The sequence below is a fragment of the Triticum aestivum genome, chromosome 7D (assembly GCF_018294505.1).
Source record: "Triticum aestivum cultivar Chinese Spring chromosome 7D, IWGSC CS RefSeq v2.1, whole genome shotgun sequence".
Classification (NCBI taxonomy): Eukaryota; Viridiplantae; Streptophyta; class Magnoliopsida; order Poales; family Poaceae; genus Triticum; species Triticum aestivum.
In genome coordinates, this window is record NC_057814.1 from 534,707,030 (window position 1) to 534,728,210 (window position 21,181).

At 50.1% G+C, this 21,181-nt stretch overlaps 2 protein-coding genes across 2 annotated transcripts; one reads left to right on the forward strand and one right to left on the reverse strand.

The window, feature by feature from the left end:
* The first annotated feature begins 16,392 nt into the window (after positions 1–16,392).
* Positions 16,393–17,377, forward strand: LOC123164674 (macrophage migration inhibitory factor homolog). The gene is made up of 3 exons (XM_044582219.1): positions 16,393–16,707; positions 16,818–17,018; positions 17,182–17,377. The coding sequence occupies exons 1-3, from the start codon at positions 16,597–16,599 to the stop codon at positions 17,215–17,217; spliced, it is 348 nt and encodes a 115-aa protein (XP_044438154.1). The 5' UTR covers positions 16,393–16,596; the 3' UTR covers positions 17,218–17,377.
* A 384-nt stretch (positions 17,378–17,761) lies between these two features.
* On the reverse strand, positions 17,762–20,813 carry LOC123164673 (mitogen-activated protein kinase 4). The gene is made up of 3 exons (XM_044582217.1): positions 20,473–20,813; positions 19,365–19,790; positions 17,762–18,815 (listed from the first exon to the last, which is right to left on the reverse strand). Exons 2-3 carry the CDS (start codon positions 19,785–19,787, stop codon positions 18,129–18,131), a joined length of 1,110 nt encoding a protein of 369 aa, XP_044438152.1. The 5' UTR covers positions 19,788–19,790; positions 20,473–20,813; the 3' UTR covers positions 17,762–18,128.
* Positions 20,814–21,181: the final 368 nt, after the last annotated feature.

Consider the following 21,181-nt stretch of genomic DNA (forward strand, 5'->3'; position numbering starts at 1 on the left):
TAGATCGCACCATATCAAGTAAAGTACGATTATGACGTTTGGACACACCATTACGCTGTGGTGTTCCGGGTGGCGTGAGTTGCGAAACTATTCCGCATTGTTTCAAATGTAGGCCAAACTCGTAGCTCAAATATTCTCCTCCACGATCAGATCGTAGGAATTTTATTTTCTTGTTACGATGATTTTCAACTTCACTCTGAAATTCTTTGAACTTTTTAAATGTTTCAGACTTATGTTTCATTAAGTAGATATACCCATATCTGCTCAAATCATCTGTGAAGGTGAGAAAATAACGATATCCGCCACGAGCCTCAATATTCATCGGACCACATACATCTGTATGTATGATTTCCAACAAATATGTTGCTCTCTCCATAGTTCCGGAGAACGGTGTTTTGTCATCTTGCCCATGAGGCACGGTTCGCAAGTACCAAGTGATTCATAATCAAGTGATTCCAAAAGTCCATCAGCATGGAGTTTCTTCATGCGCTTTACACCGATATGACCTAAACGGCAGTGCCACAAATAAGTTGCACTGTCATTATCAACTCTGCATCTTTTGGCTTCGACATTATGAATATGTGTGTCACTACTATCGAGATTCATTAAAAATAGACCACTCTTCAAGGGTGCGTGACCATAAAAGATATTACTCATATAAATAGAACAACCATTATTCTCTGATTTAAATGAATAACCGTCTCGCATTAAACAAGATCCAGATATAATGTTCATACTCAACGCTGGCACCAAATAACAATTATTTAGGTATAATATTAATCCCGAAGGTAGATGTAGAGGTAGCGTGCCGACCGTGATCACATCGACTTTGGAACCGTTTCCCACGCGCATCGTCACCTCATCCTTAGCCAATCTTCGCTTAATCCGTAGCCCCTGTTTCGAGTTGCAAATATTAGCAACAGAACCAGTATCAAATACCCAGGTGCTACTATGAGCATTGGTAAGGTACACATCAATAACATGTATATCACATATACCTTTGTTAACCTTGCCATCCTTCTTATCCGCCAAATACTTGGGGCGGTTCCGCTTCCAGTGACCAGTTTGCTTGCAGTAGAAGCACTCAGTTTCAGGCTTAGGTCCAGACTTGGGTTTCTTCTCCTGAACAGCAACTTGCTTGCTGTTCTTCTTGAAGTTCCCCTTCTTCTTCCCTTTGCCCTTTTTCTTGAAACTAGTGGTTTTACTGACCATCAACACTTGATGCTCCTTTTTGATTTCTACCTCCGCTGCCTTTAGCATTGCGAAGAGCTCGGGAATAGTCTTATTCATCCCTTGCATGTTATAGTTCATCACGAAGCTCTTGTAGCTTGGTGGCAGTGATTGAAGAATTTTGTCAATGACGCAATCATCCGGAAGATTAACTCCCAGTTGAATCAAGTGATTGTTATACCCAGACATTCTGAGTATATGCTCACTGACAGAACTATTCTCTTCCATCTTGCAGCTGTAGAACTTATTGGAGACTTCATATCTCTCAATCCGGGCATTTGCTTGAAATATTAACTTCAACTCCTGGAACATCTCGTATGCTCCATGACGTTCTAAACGTCGTTGAAGACCCGGTTCTAAGCCGTAAAGCATGGCACACTGAACTATCGAGTAGTCATCAGCTTTGCTCTGCCAGACGTTCATAACTTCTGGTGTTGCTCTTGCAGGAGGCCTGGCACCTAGCGGTGCTTCCAGGACGTAATTCTTCTGTGCAGCAATGAGGATAATCCTCAAGTTACGGACCCAGTCCGTGTAATTGCTACCATCATCTTTCAACTTAGCTTTCTCAAGGAACGCATTAAAATTCAACGGAACAACAGCACGGGCCATTTATCTACAATTAACATAGACAAGCAAGATACTATCAGCTACTAAGTTCATGATAAATTTAAGTTCAATTAATCATATTACTTAAGAACTCCCACTTAGATAGATATCCCTCTAATCATCTAAGTGGTTACGTGATCCAAATCAACTAAACCATGTCCGATCATCACGTGAGATGGAGTAGTTTCAATGGTGAACATCACTATGTTGATCATATCTACTATATGATTCACGCTTGACCTTTTGGTCTCCGTGTTCCCAGGCCATATATGCATATGCTAGGCTCGTCAAGTTTAACCTGAGTATTCCGCGTGTGCAACTGTTTTGCACCCGTTGTATTTCAACGTAGATCCTATCACACCCGATCATCACGTGGTGTCTCAGCACGAAGAACATTCGCAACGGTGCATACTCAGGGAGAACACTTTTATCTTGAAATTTTAGTGAGAGATCATCTTATAATGCTACCATCAATCAAAGCAAGATAAGATGCATAAAGGATTAACATCACATGCAATCAATATAAGTGATATGATATGGCCATCATCATCTTGTGCTTGTGATCTCCATCTTCGAAGCACCGTGCTCGTGATCTCTATCTCCGAAGCACCGTCATGATCACCATCGTCACCGGCGCGACACCTTGATCTCCATCGTAGTATCGTTGTCGTCTCGCCAACTTATTGCTTTTACGACTATCGCTACCGCTTAGTGATAAAGTAAAACTATTACATGGCGATTGCATTTCATACAATAAAGCGACAACCATATGGCTCCTGCCAGTTGCCGATAACTCGGTTACAAAACATGATCATCTCATACAACAAATTATATCACATCATGTCTTGACCATATCACATCACAACATGCCCTGCAAAAACAAGTTAGACGTCCTCTACTTTGTTGTTGCAAGTTTTACGTGGCTGCTACGGGCTTAGCAAGAACCGTTCTTACCTACGCATCAAAACCACAACGATAGTTTGTCAAGTTGGTGCTGTTTTAACCTTCGCAAGGACCGGGCGTAGCCACACTCGGTTCAACTAAAGTGAGAGAGACAGACACCCGCCAGTCACCTTTAAGCAACGAGTGCTCATAACGGTGAAACCAGTCTCGCGTAAGCGTACGCGTAATGTCGGTCCGGGCCGCTTCATCTCACAATACCGCTGAACCAAAGTATGACATGCTGGTAAGCAGTATGACTTATATCGCCCACAACTCACTTGTGTTCTACTCGTGCATAGCATCAACGCATAAAACCTGGCTCTGATACCACTGTTGGGTAACATAGTAATTTCAAAAAAATTCCTACGAACACGCAAGATCATGGTGATGCATAGCAACGAGAGGGGAGAGTGTTGTCCACGTACCCTCGTAGACCGACAGCGGAAGCGTTATTACAACGCGGTTGATGTAGTCGTACGTCTTCACGATCCGACCGATCAAGTACCGAACGCACGACACCTCCGAGTTCTGCACACGTTCAGCTCGATGACGTCCCTCGAACTCCGATCCAGCCGAGTGTTGAGGGAGAGTTTCGTCAGCACGACGGCGTGGTGACGATGATGATGTTCCACGACGCAGGGCTTCGCCTAAGCTCCGCAACGGTATTATCGAGGTGTAATCTGGTGGAGGGGGGCACCGCACACGGCTAAAATATCGTATATCAAGTGTGTATAGAGGTGCCCCCTGCCCCCATATATAAAGGAGCAAGGGGGAGGCCGGCTGCCCTAGGCGCGCCAAGGAGAGGGGGGGAGTCCTCCTCCTAGTAGGAGTAGGACTCCCCTTTCCTAGTCCAACTAGGAAAAGAGGGGGGGAAGGAAAGAGAGGGAGAGGGAGAGGGAAAGAGGGGCTGCGCCCCCCTCTCCTAGTCCAACTAGGATTCCTCATGGGAGGAGGCGCGCCACCTCCTGGCTGCTGCCCTCTCTCTCCCCTCAAGGCCCACTAAGGCCCAATACTTCCCCGGGGGGTTCCGGTAACCCTCCGGCACTCCGGTTTAATCCGAAACTTCTCCGGAACACTTACGGTGTCCGAATATAGTCGTCCAATATATCAATCTTTATGTCTCGACCATTTCGAGACTCCTCGTCATGTCCGTGATCACATCCGGGACTCCGAACAACCTTCGGTACATCAAAACATATAAACTCATAATGAAACTGTCATCGTAGCGTTAAGCGTGCGGACCCTACGGGCTCGAGAACTATGTAGACATGACCGAGACACCTCTCCGGTCAATAACCAATAGCGGAACCTGGATGCTCATATTGGTTCCCACATATTCTACGAAGATCTTTATCGGTCAAACCGCATAACAACATACGTTGTTCCCTTTGTCATCGGTATGTTACTTGCCCGAGATTCGATCGTCGGTATCTCGATACCTAGTTCAATCTCGTTACCGGCAAGTCTCTTTACTCGTTCTGTAATACATCATTCCGCAACTAACTCATTAGTTACAATGCTTGCAAGGCTTATAGTGATGTGCATTACCGAGTGGGCCCAGAGATACCTCTCCGACAATCGGAGTGACAAATCCTAATCTCGAAATACGCCAACCCAACAAGTACCTTTGGAGACACATGTAGAGCACCTTTATAATCACCCAGTTACGTTGTGACATTTGGTAGCACACAAAGTGTTCCTCCGGTAAACAGGAGTTGCATAATCTCATAGTCACAGGAACATGTATAAGTCATGAAGAAAGCAATAGCAGCATACTAAACGATCGAGTGCTAAGCTAACGGAATGGGTCAAGTCAATCACGTCATTCTCCCAATGAGGTGATCCCGTTAATCAAATGACAACTCATGTCTATGGCTAGGAAACATAACAATCTTTGATTAACGAGCTAGTCAAGTAGAGGCATACTAGTGACACTCTGTTTGTCTACGTATTCACACATGTATTATGTTTCCGGTTAATACAATTCTAGCATGAATAATAAACATTTATCATGATATAAGGAAATAAATAATACTTTATTATTGCCTCTAGGGCATATTTCCTTCAGTCTCCTGTTACCATCGACCTTAGACGCATTGTTCGGGACCCCCTACCCGAGATCTGCCGGTTTTGACACCGACATTGGTGCTTTCATTGAGAGTTCCACTGTGCCGTCCTCAAAAGGTTTGATGGCCCCTTCAATCATCTACAATAATGTTGTCCAAGGAGAAGTTTTCCTTCTCGGGCAGATCTTTTTGTTCGGCGGCTTCGCATTGCGGGCCAACTCGCTTGGCCATCTGGAGCAGATCGATAGCTACGCCCCTGGCCGTCAGGTCAGATTCGGGAGCTTGAACTACATCGCGGATATCCGCGGAGACTTGATCTTCGACGGATTCGAGACCACGACAGCCGCTCCCCACGATGAACATGACTTAAATCTGTCATCGGACCATACCCAGGAGATAGCACCTGTAACTGCTCTGGCCTTAGATCCGGAGAAGATCGCGCCATCCGAAGACGGGAGGCTCAACCCCGCCACGGATGCCGCAGTCTCAGCGGCGTCAGAGCCGCACACAGACCCAACCTCGAGTGGAATCTGTGTCACCGGAGCCTCGGACTCGTTTCCGGCTACAAGTTCCGAACCATGTGCGTCCACGTGCGTCGAGCTCGATCAGTCATCGATCGTTGAATTCAGCTTCGCGGACATTTTATGGCACTCGCCTTTGGGCGACGTGTTAAACTCGTTAAAAGCACTATCCTTAGCATGGGGCTCACAGCCGAATTATATCCGGTTCGAACTGGAGGCTGATGACGGACAATTTCGCTTCCCACCCACCGCCCACTTCATAGCCACTGTCGAGGACTTAACCGATATGCTCGATTATGGCTCCGAAGACATCGACGGTATGGACGACGATGCCGGAGAAGAAGAGGCCCAAAACCTGCCATTTACCGGACGTTGGACGGCCACTTCCTCGTATGACGTATACATGGTGGATGCACCAAAAGAGAATAGCGGCGATGACAAGGAAGATCCAGTTGAGGATAAACCTCCTGAGATACAACCAAAGCGCCGGCGTCAGCGGCGCCGCTCTAAATCACGCCGCAGCAAAGACAGCAACACCGGCACAAGAGAAGATAACACTCTGGACGGTGCCGAAGACAATGAAGACCCCGTTGAGGCAACTTCCGAACAGGACGAACGGGAAGACGAGCAAGTTAGCCTTGATGAACAGGCCATACACGAAGACTCGGAAGATAGTAACTATCTTCCGCTCTCCGAGGAGGAGGTGAGCCTTGGCAACGAGGATTTTATTGTGCCTGAGGAACCTCTCGAGCAGGAGTGCTTTAAGCGTCGGCTAATAGCCACTGCAAGGAGCCTGAAAAAGAAGCAGCAGCAGCTTCAAGCTGATCAAGACCTACTCAACGATAGATGGACCGATATCCCGGCGGCCGAAGAATACGGCCTCAAGCGCCCAGCCAAAAGTTACCCGAAGTGTAAATTGCTACCTCAGTTCGATGATGAGGCGCTGGAGCCCGTACCATCATCGTGCAATGCGGCTGACCGACCACCACGTGGTCGGGACAAAGCAGCAACTCGAGCCGAACACCAGCGCGCTCCACCTCACCGTAAAGGCAGAGATAAGACAGCTCGGGGACATACCTATGATCTGCGGCAGGGCTTGGACAGTAGAGCAGGTCAGAATAGATCGATCTATGGATCACGGGGATGCACCCGATATGCGACAACGGCTATCTAGCCAGACGCAACAATCATACTCATGCCCGGGCCGAGAACCGCAGACGGACTCCATACGAGCTACGTCGCGACGTCGCCCGATACAGAGGCACCGCACACCCCCTTTGCTTCACTGACGAGGTAATGGATCACGAATTCCCAGAAGGGTTTAAACCCGTAAACATCGAATCATATGATGGGACAATAGACCCCGCGGTATGGATCGAGGATTTTCTTCTCCATATTCATATGGCCCGCGGTGATGATCTCCACGCCATCAAATACCTCCCACTAAAACTCAAAGGACCAGCTCGGTACTGGTTGAACAGTCTGCCCGAAAACTCCATTGGCAGCTGGGAAGACTTGGAAGAAGCCTTCCTTGACAACTTCCAAGGAACATATGTCCGACCACCAGATGCAGATGACTTAAGTCAATAGTCCAACAGCCCGGAGAGTCAGCCAGGAAATTCTGGACTAGGTTCTTAACTAAAAAGAACCAGATCGTCGACTGTCCGGATGCCGAAGCCCTAGCGGCCTTTAAGCATAGCATCCGCGACGAATGGCTCGCCCGACATCTCGGGCAGGAAAAGCCGAAGTCCATGGCAGCCCTTACGGCACTTATGACCCGCTTTTGTGCGGGCGAAGATAGTTGGCTAGCCCGTTGCAATAATAATGCAGGCGAACCTGACACCTCCGAAGCCAAGGATAGCAACGGCAAGCCCCGACGCAACAGACAGAAGCGTCGAAACAATGGCAACAATACCGATGACACGGCGGTCAACGCCGGATTTAGTGGCTCCAAGTCCGGTCAGCGGAAGAAGCCATACAATAGGAACAATTCAGGCCCATCCAGCTTGGACCGCATACTCGATCGCCCATGCCAGATACACGGCACTCCCGACAAAACAGCCAATCACACCAACAGAGACTGTTGGGTTTTCAAACAGGCCGGCAAGTTCAATGCCGAGAACAAGGAGAAGGGGTCGCAAAGCAAGGACGATGACGAGGAGCCCCTGCCACCGAACACAGGGGGACAGAAGAAGTTTCCCCCAAGTTAAAACAGTGAACATGATATACGCTACCCATATCCCCAAGAGGGAGCGCAAGCGCGCACTCCGGGACGTCTACACGATGGAGCTAGTCGCCCCAAAGTTCAACCCATGGTCGTCCTGTCCGATCACTTTCGATCGCAGGGACCATCCGACCAGTATCCGTCATGGCGGTTCAGCCGCACTGGTCCTCGACCCAATCATTGATGGATTCCATCTTACGCGAGTCCTCATGGACGGTGGTAGCAGCCTGAACCTGCTCTATCAGGATACAGTGCGCAAAATGGGCATTAATCCCTCTCGGATTAAGCCCACAAAGACTACCTTTAAAGGAGTCATACCAGGTGTAGAGGCCCGTTGTACGGGCTCAATCACACTAGAGGTTGTCATCGGATCTCCGGACAACTTCCGAAGTGAAGAGGTGATCTTCGATATCGTCCCCTTCCGCAGCGGCTATCACGCACTGCTCGGACGAACCGCATTTGCTTGATTCAATGCGGTGCCACACTATGCTTATCTGAAGCTCAAGATGCCCGGACCACGCGGTGTCATAACAGTTAATGGAAATACGGAGCGCTCCCTCCGTACTAGGGATGGCAACAGGGCCCCATACCCGCCAAACCCGTGGGAATTTCATCTATTAGGGGGTGGGGATGGGCGAAAAACATCCCCATGGGAATATTTACCAAACTAATTTATTCCCCATAGGGTACAATGGGGATGGGGATGATATCCTATTCCCCAGACCCAATACCCATCGGGGACCCGGTTAGTAACTGTGACACTGCAGTCAACCATAAAATATTCACAAACAAACTTGCGAAAACAAAAAAAGCTCTGAAAAAAGCCTTAACCCTATCTCACATCCTCACCTCAGCTGCCACCATGACCAAGAAGTCAATACGAGCTAGATCGGCATTAGCAGGACAAGGACAACACCATGTATGTATGTTGATTATAGGGTGTCATATTATGTATATGAGTATTTGTTTATGGGGATGGGGACCCTAATGGGCCCCCGTTCCCCAGTGGGGCATGGGTCTGATGAAATTTCATCCCCAGTCATGTAAACGGGGATGGGGATGGGATGATAGGGAATAGATGGGGATGGGGATGTTGTAGGTATCCCCATAGGGTATTGTCCCCATTTCCATCCCTACTCCGTACCGAGGAGCACACTGCGGCCCTAGCGGCAAAAGTACAAAGCGGCCTTTTCAAACAGAACCTTAATTTAGCGGCCAAGCTCCCGGACACTATCAAACGAGTCCGGACTACTCCACAGCAGGACAGTCCAGTTTGCCAAGAGCTGGACTAGAAATTCGGCCTCCGTCCCAGTCCTGACCAAACGGCGGCGTTCGTACCACGCGTACATAACTACGCACTCAAAATACCATGGGCATCGACGGAGGCATAACTAGTTTGTGATCCACAATACGGCTCGACCGCCCCTGAACACACATACTTTCACTATTTCTTTTTTATCCTTTTCAGGTTTCTTTTCCACAGGCCTTCCCCAATGGTCTGATCACCGGTCCTTTCGAAGGATAAATACACCAAGATGGCAAGAAGCACAGACGTATAGAGGAAATTTCTAGGTGGTCTCTTTAACGATCACTCTACCTGTTTTCAGGACCCACACGCAGCTCTCCCTTGGTTGTGGCATGTTAAATAGCCTGTTGCCTATTGCACTACTTGTACGAATGTGCTTTGACGTATTAATCATATTATAATGGAAACAGTTTGCGGCCCAAATTCTGCGGCTCTAGCTTACTACCCTTTCTTCCTTTCTTTTTTGATAACCTTATCAAATAGCACCCGTACACTTTGGTACGTTTTCAATCTGCCAGGGGCTTCATAGCGCCCCGCAAAACAGCAACAAAGTCCGAAACACTTCTTACAGTATAGTTCGGCACCCCGAATTTAGCACTATATGCATTGGCTCCGAATCATGTCTTTGGTCAATAGTTGGGTTGCCCGGCTCCTGTGCTTACTACCTTACGTTCCGTTATATCGGCTAGGGTAGTAAAGGGAGAACTACTGCGATTGTGCCCTGGTTTACCCGGATGAGCACCTTAGTAGAGAAAGCCGAAACTGACTGTCATGATGCGGCGAGAGCCGGTCAGCTCTTCGGAGGTCTCAAATCCTTAGAGATTTTTTCCGCATTACGCGAGGGATCGGTACTTACCCGATCAGGCGTTTACAGCATCCCAGTTCGAATACTAGGGGCTGCGCCTATATTTTTATCGTCAAACTCCTATGGCTAAGTGAGGGTGTTAAAGCCGCATAGTCCGATTGCCTGGTTCGTTGCGCTAAACACCTCCTTCAAGGACCAAACAATTGGATCAAGAGTGTTTAGATTACATCCCGAACACCCCCGTACTACCTACGTGGGGGCAGAAGCCGACGACTGGCCAACTATCAGATTTCACAAAACACGGCCGCACAAGAGGTAATTTTTTTAACAAACATTATATTACATAACGACTTTGTTTCATCATACAAGGCAGAGACAACATGAATGTATTCATTCGAAAATAATGTCTTGCGCACATGGTGTCGCCACAATGCGAGACCCCTCCAGGACGTCTTCAAAATAACGCTCGGGCGTGCGATGCTCCTTGCCCTCAGGCGGTCCCTCGGTCGCAAGCTTGACGGCGTTCATCTTCACCCACCACACCTTGACGCGGGTGAAGGCCTTGCGCGCGCCCTCGATGCAGACTGACCGCTTGACGACGTCCAGCCGAGGGCAGGCATTCACCAGCCGCTTCACGAGACCGAAGTAGCTGCTGGGTATAGCTTCGGCAGGCCACAACCGGATTATTAAATCCTTCATGGCCAGTTCGGCCACCCTATGCAGCTCGACCAACTGTTTTAGCTGATTGCTCAAGGGCACTGGATGTTCTGGCGCAAGATATTGCGACCAGAACAGCTTCTCCGTGGAGCTCCCTTCTTCAGCTCGAAAGAATTCCGCAGCGTCAGAAACACTGTGCGGCAGATCCGCAAACGCCCCTGGAGAACTCCAAATCCGGGTTAGTAAGAAATACTTCTTCTTCACATACTTGCTTTGCATACTAAACACCTTACCCGCCGCGATTTTCTTGGCCTCCTGGATCTCCTGGAGGGCGCCCTGGGCTTCGATCCGGGCCTCTTCCGCGCTTTGGCGAGCCTTGGCGAGTTCGGTCTTTTGAGCCGAAACATCGCGCTCCAAGGTCTCGCATTTTTTCACGACATCCTGGAGCTCCTGCTGGACCTCATTAAGCCTGGCCTCGTGATTCTTACGAGTGGCTTGTTCCTTGGCAGCTTTCTCCTCGGCTTCGGCCAGGGCCTTTTTAAGGACCTCGACCTCGGCCGCCGCTCCTACAAATATCATGGCACTATGGTCAATACACATCATTCATTCTTTCCGAATATACAGCAAGTCACCACATACCTTGCTTGTCCTCCAGCTGCCTTTTTACAAGGCCGAGCTCTTCTTCGGCCCGCTCCAGACTCTGCTTTAGTCCGGAGACCTCAGCAACATGAGAGGTCGCGGCCAGCAACGACGCCTACTTATTCATATAAGACATGTTTAGTTAATTTCCTGCGAAAATTACTTGATCCTCTGTCCGGTTTTTCTTTCCGAACACCGGACAGTGTCTCACGGGCTACTGTCTATACTAGAGCTTTCTCTTTTTGCGTCGCTTACCTCAAAGCCTGTCAGCAGGCTGCGGCAGGCTTCGGTCAGTCCGCTCTTAGCGTACTGAACCCTCTCAATCACCGTACCCATAAGGATACGGTGTTCATCCACAATGGAAGCGTCTCGTAGCGCTTCCAGCAGATCATCCAGTGCCTCTGGTTGGACAGAGGTCACCGGCGGGATAGGCACACCTCCTTCTCTCGAAGGAGGCTGCTCGCTGGATTCTGGAGCCGTATAGGACTCTGAAAATGTATTCGGCTGGGGGCTGAACTGAACATGGCCCCCATCGCCAGTCTCCATGGGGGTCTTCTCTCCCGAGTGTCCGGCGGCTGGAGGGTCACCCTCTGGCGCCACCCTGACGGCCTCCTGAACCTCTCCCTGGCCTGGGAAGGTCCTTCGGGACAGCACCTCGTCGTCGCCCTTGGCCGTGGGAGAGTGAGCGGCCGGCGGTGACTCGCTGGCCATCGCTTTTGAATCCAGCGAACCTCCTGCCGAGGATTGCAGGGGGCTGTCATGGGCCAGACTGCAGTAGCATAATTTAACATGTTAATACCATGAAGTGGAGAGGCCGGATACATGGACGTATACGGGTTTTTTAGTACTTACGACGCGGCCAGGGGCTTGCTTCGGGGGCGTCGCTCTGGGCTGCTGTCGACGTCCCACGGGGAGTTATCTGCGATGGGGCCCTTCCCCCTCTTGGGCGCCTCCGCCTCCAGATTTGTGGAGGCCGCCCTCTTCTTCCTTCCCCCATCAGGGGGAGAGTTGCTTTCTTCCTCCTCCTAGTCATCGTCTTCGGCGGCAGAGGAGTGAGTCTTGTCTTCGGACGACACGTCTGAAGCTCCCTTGCGGCCTTGGCCTTCTTCTCCGGCGCCTTGTAGGGCGCCGGAACCAGCATCTTCGCTAGGAGCGGGATGACTGGTTCCTCGGGTAGCGGAGCCGGACACCGAATCCGCTCCGCTTTCTCTGTCCATGCGTGAAAACAAAATAGTGAAGTTTTAGATATCTTCCTTGAACAAGCAAGTAGAGGATGCACCTTGAGATGTGAAGGACTTACCGCACTGGCAGGATGGGCAAGATTGTGCCCGCGGTCCGAGTCTATGTCCGGCGGCGTCTCATTGCCCTTAAAGAGCAACTTCCAGACATCTTCGTGAGTGGTTCCGAAGAGCCTTTCCAAGGTCTGGTGCTTCTCCGGATCGAATTCCCATAAAGGGCAGGTTCGGCTCTGGCATGGAAGGATCCGACGAACTAGCATCACCTGGATCACGTTGACGAGCTTGATGTTTTTATCCACCATGCTTTGGATGCGCGTTTGCAGCGCTATCAGTTCGTCCGATGAAGACCAATTTGGGCCCTTCTCTATCCAGGAGGTGAGCCGCATTGGAGCCCCGGACTTGAATTCGGGAGCTGCGGCCCAAGTGGCGTCACGAGGCTCTGTGATATAGAACTACAGTTTCTATCACTCCTTGACAGTCTCCACAAATGTACCTTTGGGCCATGAGACATTGGGCATCTTGCTCACCATGGCACCTCCGCACTCCGCGTGTTGGCCATCCACCACCTTCGGCTTCACGTTGAAGATCTTGAGCCATAGTCCGAAGTGGGGATGAATGCAGAGGAAGGCCTCGCACACGACAATAAATGCCGAGATGTTGAGGAAGGAGTTTGGGGCTAGATCATGGAAATCTAGCCCGTAATAGAATATAAGTCCGCGGACGAAAGGGTGGAGAGGAAACCCTAACCCATGGACGAAATGGGGGATGAACACCACCCTCTCGTTGGGCTTCGGGGTGGGGACGACTTGCCCCTTGGCCGGAAGCCAGTGAGCGATTTCTTTCGCCAGATACCCGGCCTCCCGAAGCTCGGTGATGTCCTTCCCCTTAACGGAGGAGGCCATCCACTTGCCTTGCCCTTCAGATCCGGACATGGTTAAGTGATTTCTTGAGGGGAAAAGATGAGGACTTGGGCGCTGGAGCTCAAGAATGGAAGGGCAGAGAAAGAGAGAAGGCGTGGGTGAAAGAAGGGAATCCTTATCCCCTTATAAGGCAGTGAATATCAAGCGCCTCCCCACTCGCCTTAAAACTCGCCTGTTCCCAAGGGCTGTGCAAACGGCACAGTCAGATTACCCACGCTCGTATTGATGAGAATCCCGCAATAAGGGGACACGATCTCTGCTTTGACAAGACATGCCAATAAGAACCACGTCTCGAAACGTGGGACGACAGACAAAAACGGTTCGAAATAATGACCGGGCAGACGTGATGTCACATTGCAAAAAGTTGTCAGCGGATTGGACTCGTGAAATATTATACTCTCTGCAGTTGTGTGTGTGGTACTTGTGTTGCAAATCCGGACGTTCGTTGCGTCCGAAGACTATCTTGGAGTATTCGGAAAGGGGAACCCGCCTTGCAATGCCGAAGACAATCTGCGCGCCGGACACCTCGTCATTGAAGCCTGGTTCAGGGGCTACTGAGGGAGTCCTGGACTAAGGGGTCCTCGGGCGTCCGGCCCGTTGGACATGGGCCGGACTAATGGGCTGTGAAGATATAAGACCGAAGACTCTCTCCCATGTCCGAATGGGACTCTCCTTGCATGGAAGGCAAGCTTGGCGACCAAATATGAAGATTCCTTTCTTGTAACCGACTTTATGTAACTCTAGATCCCTCCGGTGTCTATATAAACCGAAGGGCTAGATTCGTAGAGGAGAACGATCAAAATCATAGTCATACAGGCTAGACTTCTAGGGTTTTAGCCATTACGATCTCGTGGTAGATCAACTCTTGTAATACTCATATTCATCAAGATCAATCAAGCAGGAAGTAGGGTATTACCTCCATAGAGAGGGCCCGAACTTGGGTAAACATTGTGTCCCCTGTCTCCTGTTACCATCGACCTTAGACGCACTGTTCGGGACCCCCTACCCGAGATCCGCCGGTTTTGACACCGACAGTTACCGGTCAAAATTTCAAGATTTCCCATGGTTACCGCATATTTCCGTGCCCCTCGGTAAATCCCCATACCGAGCAAAAAATACCAATTTTTTGAATTTAAATGCTCGATTTATAGTAAAGTACGTAGGATCTAATTAATGCCATGAGAGTTAGTTCTGACGTATTGGTAGCAACCTAGTTCCTGTTTTGAGTGGTCTATGGTTCGAATGTTCATTCATTCACTCATTTGAATTCAAAATTCAACTATAAAAACCGTTCGAAATATTCTCGGTATTTCTCGGTAACCGTGGTAACCACGTTTACCAGTCCCCCTCGATAAAATTGCCTCATTCGGTAACCAAAACCTTGGTCTCCACTCTATAGGTCGTGGGGCAGCGTTGGGTGGCAGTGGTGATTGTATCATGTGTGGCCGACCGGCGATGGGGATGTACCAGTCAGATTCGGCCCACGGTGATGCCTAGCCTATAGTGGCGGTATGCTCGGCTCCTTGCGTGATGACAATGGTCTTGAGGCATGCAGTGGCGGTTGGATACGCGAGCGTCACACATAGTGGTGGACGGCGGGCGATCGAGTTCTGATGAGGCTTCCCTACCAGGTCCGCTACCTTAATGCTCGGGGTTGTGTCTAGAACCGTTACCCAAGGACTTTGGTGAAGATGGGTCGGGGTTGCTGGATGGACGATGGGTTATGGCGGCTCCAGTGGCTTTATGTTTGCAGTTTGAGTCGAAACATTCCTGAAGACTTGAGGCTACAAAGGATCGCCCTTCAGTGGGTTCTTGGTGGCATTGGTGACCTTGTTGATCTTGACGGACGTGCTCTGATCTGCTCCACACACACGTGGTGCGTCCTGTATATTCAGTCGGGAAGGCGTTCCGTCGAGCAGGCCCACACGTGGTATGGAGTAGTTATCTTGCATGGTGAAAACCCAAGATCTAGACTCCAGGGGTGGATATGACGATGGTGGTGCTCTTATAGCGTTCCCTTGGCATCGTCCTTGAAGCTCTTTTCTCATAGTCTTGGTGTTGTCATCGGTGATGGTTAATGTTGATGCTTGCAACTGCATGCTTGAGTTCACTTCAACAAGACTTTAGGATGTCATTTTTCTTCTCTCTATGTGGGCACGTTGATGTTGAGTCTGTGCATCCTAATTGTGCATAGCCTCTGTGTGTGTGTTTGCGAGAATAACTTCCGATCTATTCATCAATTGTCAAGGTGGTACAAAGAACATCAGAAGTCAAAAATATATCTAGGTCCATAGACCATCTAGCGACGACTACTAGCACTGAAGCGAGCCGGAGGCGCCGCCGTGTTCGCCACTCTCTCATCGGAGCAGGGCAAACCTTGTTGTAGTAGACAGTCGTGAAGTCGTCGTGCTAAGACCCCATAGGACCAGCACCAGAATAACATCTGCCGCCGACGAAGAGAAGCGTAGATCAGAAGGTTCCAACCTGTAGACACACGAACACAGACGAACGAAGACAAGATCCACATTGATCCACCGAGACAAACACCGACAGAATCTCGCGAGATCCGCCAGAGACAAACCTCCACACGCCCTGCGACGATGCTAGAAACACCACCAGGACGGGGACGAGGCGAGGAGAACCTTATTCTATCCGTAGAGAGCCGTCGCCGCCTCGTCTCTCTGAGCAAGACACAAATCCTAACAAAACTCAAAAGAGTATGAAAAACTGGAGCCCTCCCGCCGGCAGGGGCGGTATCCACCACGCCTCCATGGCCTAAGACCACAGAAGACGAGGTAGACCGGCGGCGCCACCGACGGGAGGCACGAGAAACCCTAGCCAAGGGTGTTCTTTCTTCCTGTATGACCTCTTTCCCCTGGGATATATTTTGGACTCAGTGTGTGTGTTTATAATGCTTGTATTTTCTTGATGTGACATTACAAATCAATAAAAATTATCCTCTATCCAAAAAAAGAAAGCTAACCTCCTAAATTCGTTTTCCTCTCCAATTACTGCTCTGTCCCTAAATATAAGACCATTTCCAGTTTGAATCGAATTGTAAAAAGTCTTATATTTAGGGACGGAGGGAGTACTATCTGTCCAAATCCAAACAATAAACTATATATACTGATGCCATCCTTTTTCTTAGCAGAACATGTACTGATGCCATCCCATCTCCGTTCACTATCACTGATTTCCTCCACCAAACACAATGTCACGGAAATGCAACTCTTGACCAGCGAGTCAGCCGACTCGCCGAGCCGGAAAGAAGCTCGGCCTCGTGGCGGGCTGGGGCTGCCTGGGCCCGCGCCAAATCCTCCTCTGCCTCGCTATCGCCGCACACACCCGTAATCATCTCTGTCCCTTCCTGCTCGTCTCGGCTAGCGCGCGTGCCTTCCCCGTTCCCCTGTCCACAGATTCCACACCCCCGCCATAGCACGCGATGCCGCAGCTGAGCCTGAGCACCAACGTGCCGGTGGACGCCGTCGTCGCCGCCGACATCCTCCGGGACTGCTCCAGGGCGCTCGCCAGGATCATCGGCAAGCCAGAATCCGTAACCCCCACCTCCTAAACCCCTTTCTTCCCCCGCGCGCGCTCCGTCTGTTCGACGGAATGCCTCCCGGCTCAGACTGTGTCGCTGACCCGCTAACCCTTGTGGCACAGTACGTGACGGTGTCGATCGACGGGTCGGTGCCGACGTCGTTCGCGGGGAGCGAGGAGCCCGCGGCGTACGGGGAGATCATGTCCATCGGGGGCCTCGGCTCCGGCGTCAACGGCAAGCTCAGCGCCGCCCTCGCCGACATCCTCGAGGCCAAGCTCTCCGTCAGCGCCAGCAGGTTCTACGTCAAGTTCGACGATGTCCAGGTGCGCACGCACATTGATCCTCCTCCGCACCCCACCCCAGAACTCTGCTCGCGCCGTCACACGATCTTTCTTTCCATCGGGAGTAAAATCCGTACTGTAGTTGACAACAAGAAATGCACCGTGTTTTTCTGGTTTTGTGATGTGCGTCGTTTTGGCGCTGCAGGGGTACAATGTGGGCTTCAACGGAACCACTTTCTAAGACAATTCCATCAGAAGAAAGATGTTGGCGACAGTAGTGAACCAGTAACAGACCATGCCCCACTGTGTATCATCGGATTTTCGTCAGTTAATATTTCTCACATATCTGAAGTACTAGCACTGTGATTTTAAGTCAGCCCAATGCAAGTTCTGCTTTTGTTTGCTTATTTGTTCAGTCACATAGGAACACAAAGTGAAAACAATCCAATCACTCCAGTTGAGGGATTGAGAGTTCAGAATTCTTCGGATGAGTCCTTTCCCAGGGGAACAAGAGTAATAACTTTGACCACCATAGCATCAGCACGTTCAGTGTATACATTGCAGGTTGGGGGGTGGGGGGCAGAGTTTATACATTTTAAGCCAAAGAGAAAAAAACAGAAAACACCATACAAACTGCAATTTTCTAGCTCTTGAAGAAACAAGACAAATTTGAAGGTAGAAGCAAAACAAGGTCACTTGAAAGTTTAGACCTCCATACATAGAGCAGCTTCTAAAATTACAACTTACAATCATGGGGAGAAGAGAAGATTACAACTTACACAAGCTTCTTCATAACCCAATTCTTAATAAACCGAATTCCGCTTCTACAACACAGTAGTCCATATACATAGAGCAGTGGCTAAGCTTACAAACTTACAATCAGGGAAAAAAAATAGAAGATTACAACTTACACAAGCTTCTTCATAACCAGATTCTTAATAACCGAATTCTGCTTCTACAACACAGCAGTCCATATATACTACCAAGTACTGACCCACAGCTAGAGAAATCCATACGCCGTTTATTGTGCACATATTTACATAAACAGGTCACTCGACGGCATTGCGATGATTGTATTAAAGCTTTATACCAAGAACGAACATGTGAAGACCCTGGTGTGGCACACTGCTCTCACATGTTCATTCCTGCTTGTCACATATTCACCATCCTGGCGGCCTCAGGGTGGTACTGGAGCATCTCCTGCCACAACATTTCTCGGATCATATCTGTGCCAATGTTTTCATCTATGTCGAGATCGATGGGCACCTGAGCAGGAGGGTTTGCGCTGGGATCATACAGCGGGGACATGTAGGGGTGCTCCAGAGCCTGGGTGACACTGATCCTCTTGGAAGGGTCGAAGACAAGCATCTTCTGCAACAGATCAATGGCAAGAGGGTGCGCGCGTGGGTACATGCTACTGAGGGGCATCCCCGGGGTGTATGGAAGGGATTTAATGTAGTTGCGCGCTTTCGGGTTGTCAATGAACGCGAGGTCAGCCTCGCTCATGGTGCCAAGAACATTGACTATAAGCTTAAGCTGATTAAGGCACTCGGTTCCTGGAAAGATCGGCTTGCGGCCAAGTAGCTCAGCAAAGATGCAGCCAACAGACCAGACATCTATGGAGGTGCCATAGTTGTCGCAGCAGAGCAGCAGCTCGGGAGCTCTGTACCAACGGGTGACAACGTATTCAGTCATAAACTGACCTTTAGTGTTATTTGTGCGAGCCAGGCCAAAGTCACAGATCTTTAGGTCACAGTTTGCATTGACCAGAAGGTTCCCAGGCTTCAGGTCTCTATGGAGTATCCCTGCTGAATGAAGGTACTTCAGTCCTCGGAGCAGCTACAGTCAAGAAAAATGGTGGCATCTTAGATTAATGATTGATTGACAAACATGGGAGAAGAAGGTTCAGAAGAATATGAGAAAGTGACATGGTAACAAACAAGAGTAATTCGTAAGACAAGCATCTAAGTATCAGTCCAATACAAGATGCTCAAGTTCAATTTGTATATAGCTATCCTGAAATAATTCACAGAGGTTTAAGTTATAGGTTCATGCAAATACCATGTGCAGATCTGCTGTGTATTAGGTTGCTTTTAAGAAATGCACTTCCAGGGGGAGCAGCTATAGAAGCTCCTGCTAGAAATATTCAAACTGGCATGCGCTTCTTCCATAAATTAGCAGATCATTCTTTGGCAACTCAACTAGTTGAAACTCAACAACTTTAGATAGATCATGCACTTAATGCAAACTAGTATGAACGACAAAAACAACATTATCTTGCCATACACCTGAGGTGTGAACAGATTAACTTATTATGGTAGATTGGTGAACAAATGAAGGACTACATGGAATTCAAAGGTAAGAATGAAAAACAGAGCCGACGCATACCTGAAAAAGGAAATACTGGCAGTGGTCATTGGACAGCGGCTGAGACGACTTGACAATCTGATGCAGATCTGTGTCCATGAGCTCGGAGACCAAGTAGACATCCTTGAAGCTCCTCCTATGTATCGGCATCATTATATCCTTCAAGGCAATGACATTCTCATGGCGCAGGTGCCGAAGGAGCTTCAGTTCGCGCAGCGTCCTCAGCGCATCCACGCGGTTGTCAAAGACGTTGTTTATCTTCTTGATGGCGACCTTCTCGTTGGTCTCCTGGTTGATCGAGGAGCAAACTATCCCGTAGGCTCCTCTCCCTATGGGCTTGATCGGCACGTACTTGGTGTCGATCTCGAACATGGTCTGCCACATGGTGTAGTAGTGCTTCCCGTGGTTTCCCATGCCGTTCGGAGGATCCACCATCATCGCCATATTCTACCAAGAAGAAGGAAACACGGGTTAACATTCTATACTTGATAATAATGGAAGCATAGCAATGAAAACGTTTACTAGGTTAGGGCGCCAATTTAATTTTGCCAAGTCTTATGAGCTTGACTTTTTTCCCCATGGTACTAACAGTCTCTGTTTCCACCCTACACACAATTCATGATCACCCTAACACAAGTGTCTAACAGAACAACGCGGTGAGCGACGCTCATACGCCTTGGCCAATTTAATTTTGCCAAGTCTTATGAGCTTGACCTTTTCCATGGCACCACTACTAGCAGCATGTGTTTCAACCCCCACAATTTTATCGTCAACCTAACACCAGTGTCTGTCTAACACTGTTTGTTTGACCGACCCAGTCCCAGCGGTGTGTTTTGAAACTGAATCAGAGCCACCATCTGTCCCCGAAGCCCAGCGGCCAGCGCAGCACAATCCATAGCTGGGCGCTGCAATCCGCCGCCGAATCGGACCGAATCGGCCGCATTTCGACGCAGCTCCTCCCGGCTGCCCCTAACACGAGCATCCCAGCGGCGACCGGAACCGGAAGCAAACCCAATTCGCCACCCGCATGCATAAGCTCTTGCTTTGCTTCGCCTCACGAAAGGGAACGAAAATGGAGGAGGAGGGGGCAAGCCCCCCGCCCCGTGCGCGGGCGGGATCGATCACTCACCTTCAGGACGCGGCGGCAGCAGCGTCGGCGGCGGATCTGGAGAAGCAGAGCACGTCCGAGCTCGTTCGGGAGCGGGCGGGGGAGGAAGGGGATGGGGAGCGCACGCGGAGACGAAGGCGGAGGCCAAAGGTAGAGAGAGAGAGCGACCGAGCAGGAGGGCACTCTGTCTATTTTTTATTTCGGGGAAGGAAGGAAGGAACGAACGAACGTACGCACGCACGTAGCTCCACTGGACTTGGGGGAGTGGGATGAGGAAGATGGCGATGGGTGCCGCTCAGGTACAGCGAAGGGGCGGGCAGCTAGCGATGGCACACGCGGCAGGCTGAGGAAGATGATGGGGAAGGCCTCATGTGGGAGATGTGGCCGGCCTATATATACCCGCCGCCCTGCCCACATGGCCGGCCTCGGGACACATGGCCACTGCCGCTCCTCGGGACGAGGCGACCCTGCTTCGTCACCATCCTTCGGTCCGGGTAAGCCGCCCACCGGCTTTCCGGCAACGCCTCGCACGTGCGCGCCTGGCCCCGCGTAGCGTGCATCGCTGGGGCGACGGCTCGTGACCTAGCGTGCGTGCGTGGCCGGCGTCGGGAGGGGCCACGAGGGCGCGCTCGCGCTGGGCTCGGGCGGTAGAGTGAAATGTGGGTCGTTTTCCCGATCCGTGCGGCGGTTGGATTGCTTCTCCGGCGCGCGCGTCTTTCCTCCCCCCGTT

Excerpts from the sequence above, each read along its gene's own strand:
- LOC123164674 (XM_044582219.1), top strand. The coding sequence starts at position 16,597 with ATGCCGCAGCTGAGCCTGAGCACCAACGTGCCGGTGGACGCCGTCGTC. Across the intron at positions 16,708-16,817 it reads TCATCGGCAAGCCAGAATCC|TACGTGACGGTGTCGATCGA; the intron begins GTAACCCCCACC and ends CTTGTGGCACAG. Across the intron at positions 17,019-17,181 it reads TCAAGTTCGACGATGTCCAG|GGGTACAATGTGGGCTTCAA; the intron begins GTGCGCACGCAC and ends TTGGCGCTGCAG.
- LOC123164673 (XM_044582217.1), bottom strand. The coding sequence starts at position 19,787 with ATGGCGATGATGGTGGATCCTCCGAACGGCATGGGAAACCACGGGAAG. Across the intron at positions 18,816-19,364 it reads GCCAGTATTTCCTTTTTCAG|CTGCTCCGAGGACTGAAGTA; the intron begins GTATGCGTCGGC and ends TCTTGACTGTAG.